Source organism: Anopheles marshallii, chromosome 3 (assembly GCF_943734725.1).
Source record: "Anopheles marshallii chromosome 3, idAnoMarsDA_429_01, whole genome shotgun sequence".
Classification (NCBI taxonomy): Eukaryota; Metazoa; Arthropoda; class Insecta; order Diptera; family Culicidae; genus Anopheles; species Anopheles marshallii.
In genome coordinates, this window is record NC_071327.1 from 6,389,586 (window position 1) to 6,395,171 (window position 5,586).

General features: G+C 43.6%; 1 protein-coding gene across 1 annotated transcript; it reads right to left on the bottom strand.

The window, feature by feature from the left end:
- Positions 1-3,815: 3,815 nt before the first annotated feature.
- On the bottom strand, positions 3,816-5,384 carry LOC128714395 (equilibrative nucleoside transporter 1). The gene is made up of 3 exons (XM_053809270.1): positions 4,814-5,384; positions 4,201-4,748; positions 3,816-4,130 (listed from the first exon to the last, which is right to left on the bottom strand). The coding sequence occupies exons 1-3, from the start codon at positions 5,379-5,381 to the stop codon at positions 3,816-3,818; spliced, it is 1,431 nt and encodes a 476-aa protein (XP_053665245.1). The 5' UTR covers positions 5,382-5,384.
- Between the last annotated feature and the right edge of the window lie 202 nt (positions 5,385-5,586).

Here is a 5,586-nt window from a genome sequence, read left to right on the forward strand (position 1 = left end):
TAATTGGCTCGTAGCAGTTGGGAGGGGTTCGTTTTTTTGGGTTTCATTCTTTCGTTTCCGTTTCGGAACGATGTGTCTGTGCAACCAATGTATGTATGTGTGTATTGACGCGCGTGTGTGTGTGTGTTTGTAGGAATACTTCTAGCTAGTTGTTGAGAAAAATTATACATTTCCCACATTGTTCCATCACTTGTAGAAGGATCACAACACTCGTTTTAGGAAAGGGATATAGGTATGTATTAGGTTTCTTCTTAGAAGAACACGACAGGCAGCATGGTGAACAGATCGTCCAATAAATTAAAATCGCTGTGAAGGGAAATTTGTTTTCGTTTAGTTTTAATATGTATTATTTATTTGCTTTTCTTTTTTTAGCGTTTGTTATCTCTCCTTATATGTTATTTTTCCATTTAAGTTGAATAAACAGAAGTAAAACATAAAACGAAGACAATCAATGACACTGTCATCTTATGAGAAAGACACTAGGGCTTTCACTATTACAAAACTCGAAAGATTCGTGTTCGTAGAACGAAAATCTCGTAACGGGCAGCTACTAAAAAGAGAGAGAGAGAGAGAGAAAGGGAAAGTCGGGGTTGCTCTTTATTTTCCTTTTATTTGCCATTATTACTTTTCTTTTGAATTTAATTTGTGGCTCTAAAAATAGGTGAACACGACATTCCCGGTGGTTCCTCATTGGGTTGTATTTTTGGTGCAAAACGCCTTAAAGTATGCAATTTCGTTTTTACACTTGATGCTCTATGCAACAGTTGAATGGTATCCTAAAAACGGATAAATTGCAAACATCTAGAAACGTATTCAATATTTGGCACACATTTTGGAGTATTCTGGATTCTGGAAGGATCCTGACACTAATAATATTTTTTTTTTGAAATGTGTTTACAATTGGACAGTTGTAAACTAATATTATTTTGAGTCAAAGGCCAGTCAACAGCTATGGATGATAAGGCCATAATCAATGAATTAACAATTGGACGAAAACAGGACTAAAAAATGACTCGAAAAATAGCGTTTGCATACTTTCAGGCGTATCGCACCAAGAATACAATGCAAAGGTTTGTCGTAGGGAGACGAACGGGAATATGAGGTTTAAGAATTCTACATTATCCTTGTTGTATAGTAGTGATTTGTTTATTTAATGAAGGGTTTGCCTGCGATAACAATATTTCGAACATATTGTAAACGAGGAAAACCCAACACGGCGATACCGCAACCGAAAAACAAAAAAAAATACTACACTTTCTATCTCTATGTGCCTTGAACGTTGAAAAATAAAACAACCATACGAACACAAAAGTTTCAACAGGAAAAACAAAACTATATAACACGCACATAACACTCACATTTCATCCATTCTTTTCCCCATCGTTTCAAACGTGGTCCTGTTTGGAAGCGAAACGTCATTTTACACTTCAAACACGCGTATTCGTCACCTCATCTACTTTATAGTTCAAGTAAAATAATATGCAACTATCAAACCACGTATCTTAACAGCGTGCAGCAAAGAAGAAAAGAGGATCTTGTTAATAAGCAAACTATTAGACTGTTAAAAGTTGTGTTTCAAACTCGTCTCGGATGGAGTGGGCAAGTAGCATTAAAAACTGAATGGTGTCAGAGATTGAAACGAAACAGAAAACAAACTAAAAAAAAACAAACAAACGTTTAAAACACCACACTAATGTTAGTAAACTTGGAATTTAGATTGGATCGTTGTTTGCAGCTGAATGCTCGATTTGTTTGTTTGTTTATTCGGATGACGGTGGAATAGTGTAGCTCATTTGTAACGCTTTCACCGCCCATTTCGGGGCTCGGTGCAATCATAACCATTTTCTCATCGACTGATCTTTGTTTCGAATCGATCTCGCTCTCCTTTGCGAATCGAGATCTCTTGTACATTACGAATCGGATCGTATACCACTCCCGTGCCACAGGTTTTGCGGTGTTTGATCCGAACGGATCGTACGCCCATCCTGGTCAGACGGTGTGTGCGTGTCCGAGGAAAACCGACAGTATCTTATTGTGACACAATACATGTGATTGAAGCGATCAGCGGACACCGGGCCAGTGTGTCGACATGCCAGCCATGAACACATGTGCCCGGTTGCTCCCAAGTGTTTCACTTTCCTATCACTTTTGTAGGTTTAATGGTCGACCGTGGGCATGCGGCTGCTGCTGTTAAACCCTTACGGCTACAATTTCTTCCCATCGATGGGAACATAACTTGAAGCCCATAAGAATGAAGGCACATCGCAGCAGAAGTAACAGTGAAACTAAACAAGAAACACAAAGCAAAGATACTTATTGATTATATAAACTGTGTAAGGTGTTGCATAATAGTTGATAATGCGTGAAATAAAACGGAAATGAGAAAAAGATTATCACAATAGGAAAACACATATGTTAACGAATAGCGAAACGGTGAAGCGAAACATGAAAAGAAGAAAGCGAAAGTTACCAAAAACAGTAAAAAAACAACAATTTGCAGCTATTGTATTAATGTGTAAACAAATAGATATGAAATAATTGATATGAAAACGGTGGACAGACACAGAACATATTTAACACTATTTGCAACGACAGGAGCGGAGCGGACTTTTGGGAGGGGGTTAAAGCTTACCCCTTTTATTTTCCACCGAACAAGGCAACACTAATCCCACAGAACACAGTGCTCCAGTGCGGGTAAGGCTTTGTCAAAGTTCGATTTGATCGACACTCGTGAAACGGCCAGTAGAAGTAGAAAACCGCAACAAACAAAAAAGAAAGGAATATTACAACAACAAAAAAAAAAACCAACCGTTGCACAACTGTAAGGTGTAATATACGCATGTAATACGCACTTACCACTTGTTTTTGTCCTCTCTACCCGGTCCGACAATCAACCGGGAACACCGGAGATGGCAGTATTGATTGTTGTGATGAAAGCAGAAACAAACCAACATTAAACAACTAAAGAATAAAAGCTAAAGCAAAGCAACGATCGGACAGCGAAGTGGATCGATTATGGATGAAAGAACGCATGCCAATTGCAACGCTTCGGATCAGTGCAGCTCCCCGCCGACTTTGTTATCAGTGCGTTTGTCTTGCCAATTATAATGCAATAATGCGCCGCGTAATGGTTTACAATCGGGTCAGGTCAGAACTCGGTCACGGGCAGCTGTCAGAGTGAGAGAGAGAGTGCGAAATATTTGCCAGCTAGTGCTCCACTCACCCAGAAACAAAAAATAAATCGAAAGAAACACCATTATGGCACGGAGCGGTGTTGTTGTGTTTGGTAAGTATTACATATATGAGCACCATTTATTGCGTCACGTTTGCACGCTCAATTTCCACCTGTTCTTGTCCTAGTTGGATTATGTTTATATTCCTACCACGCCTCTGCCACCCGGGAGAATCCCTTCCCGATGGGCTGGACATTGTGATCGATATAAATAAGTATCTTACGGAGTTCGATGTGTGTATAATGTATAACTAACTTTGCTCGGTCCTTAATCCTCATATCGTGGCCATTCTTGCAAAACAGCTAGCGCGCGGTGTTAGAACGATGAAAATCATAAAATTGTCACTATATAAAGTCTACCCACATTTCCAAAAGGGGCCTCACTTAACGAAGGCGGCAATAATAGTACCCGCAGTGTATAACAATATAGTGTATAACAGTTCCTTCTAGTGCTAGAGTGGGATAATGCTTAGAGAACGTACCTTTGTTTTCCATCGGGTGCATCCAAAAATAGGAATGCCCCTTTCTGTCTTTAACTCTGTCACTAACTGCATTGTTGCATTTGGTCTAGGGAAAATGTGTATCACTTGATCATTTCGATGATCATTAAACTAATGGCAGAACCGCACGCCAGTCCGACACCCAGAAAGGCGGCCATCATGGACGATGCCATCTCCTTCTCATGTCCGTCCACGACACGCGGCGCGCCGATGAGGGCAATGTTGGCAAGGTATCCATTCGACAGGGCAAAAGCGGCCATCAGCACGATGAACATGTAGTCCGAGTGTATAAGGACGGGGAAGTTGTGATGCTGGGTTATGTTGCACAGCAGCATCGCTGGAACGAACGCTATCCGGCCGATCGTAAGCACCCCGATGAGGATGGAATTATTCCACGGCTGAAAAGGACAATCATAAAGATTAGTTTAAGCTGTAACATGTCAGCAACATAGCCTCGCTGATACTTACCCACTCGAACAGGCCAGCAAAAACACGTCCCAAGTAATCGCCCGTATTGAAGAGAAGATAGTTCACAACCGGAAGGAAATAAACATCGTTCCACGGTCGGCCATGGTTTTGCGACCCCACCAGCACCGTTACGGCGGGATAGATCGAAAGGGTCGTAACGAACACCAGCCACTCGGCGAACCCGTAAATCCAAATCTTTCGCATTACCACCGGAAACCGGGGCTCCAAACGGGCACAGATTTCTCTCGTTGCGGGATTCGCTTCCAGTGAGCTTTTCATCAATGTTTTCGAGCAGGTGTAGTACTTGAAGAATAGGGTCTTTGACATGACGACGTACGCGACGAGGGACAGCAGCAACACTAGACAACCGACGATGAAGAACACAAACGCGGTCGTGGACGGATTGCTGGCGAAGGTAAGCGCGATGATGTCGGCCACGGCCGAGAATATTCCACCAAGTGCCTGCCCACTGACGGCGGCCGTCATGTAGTGGGCACTGAACTGTCCCGCTATACCGAACAATCCACCGGTTAGAATGGCTGAAAAACCTACAAAAAAAGTGCGAATTTTATTATAAAACGCGAGTTAGTAAGTGTGCAGACGGTGAACTCACTGTTTATCACCACGACGGATAGCATCGTCAGGTTAAAGAACGCATCCTGCCACTGATCGGTGTCCACACGCACCAGCGCCGTCGTACCGATCATGATCAGCAGCATAAACACGAGCGACCCATTCATGCGCACGTGCAGCGGAACCTTATGGCCGATGCAGGCATTCAGGATGAGAAACACTGTCCCCGGGACGGCCGCGGCAATGCTTAAATCCGACTGGAACTCTAGCTGACGTGGTGTCAGTGCGGACGTATCATTGGACGATATGTTCCGGAACTTATACTGCCAGTACTCTTCGGCCGTGACGAAAAAGTTCCACGGCACCATCGTCGTCATGCCCATGAGGTAGAACACGGCGTACGTGTAGTTGAACTTGTCAGTCGGTGCGATCCGATGTCCGCCGGCAATGATGCGCGTTTCGGTGGCATTCTCCTTGGCCGGATCGGGAATGTTACTGGTGGAGGCATTTATCGATCCGGCGTACGCATCATCCAGGAACGCATCACTGTCCGTCTCCCGGTCGTCGGTGTCCTGCAGCAGCGGTCTCACATTCGTTGCGAAATCCATCCTGATCACCTGTCACACTGTCCTGCTTCCGGTGTTGTCTCACTCGTCACACGCTTGTTTCGCTTTCGTGCCCACTCGGCCTTGTTTGTTAGTCATCGATCGATGGGCGGTATGGCACAATCATTACTACATCAATACCATGGCGCTTGCCCAAGGCTGTGTGATGTTTCGCGCGATTCACAACAAAGACTGGAAGCTGCTCTCT

Bases quoted from the DNA above. Each gene is read 5' to 3' on its own strand.
- LOC128714395 (XM_053809270.1), bottom strand. From the start codon at position 5,381: ATGGATTTCGCAACGAATGTGAGACCGCTGCTGCAGGACACCGACGAC. The intron at 4,749-4,813 runs GTGAGTTCACCG...CTTTTTTTGTAG, and splicing joins ATCCGTCGTGGTGATAAACA to GTTTTTCAGCCATTCTAACC. The intron at 4,131-4,200 runs GTAAGTATCAGC...TGTCCTTTTCAG, and splicing joins TTGCTGGCCTGTTCGAGTGG to CCGTGGAATAATTCCATCCT.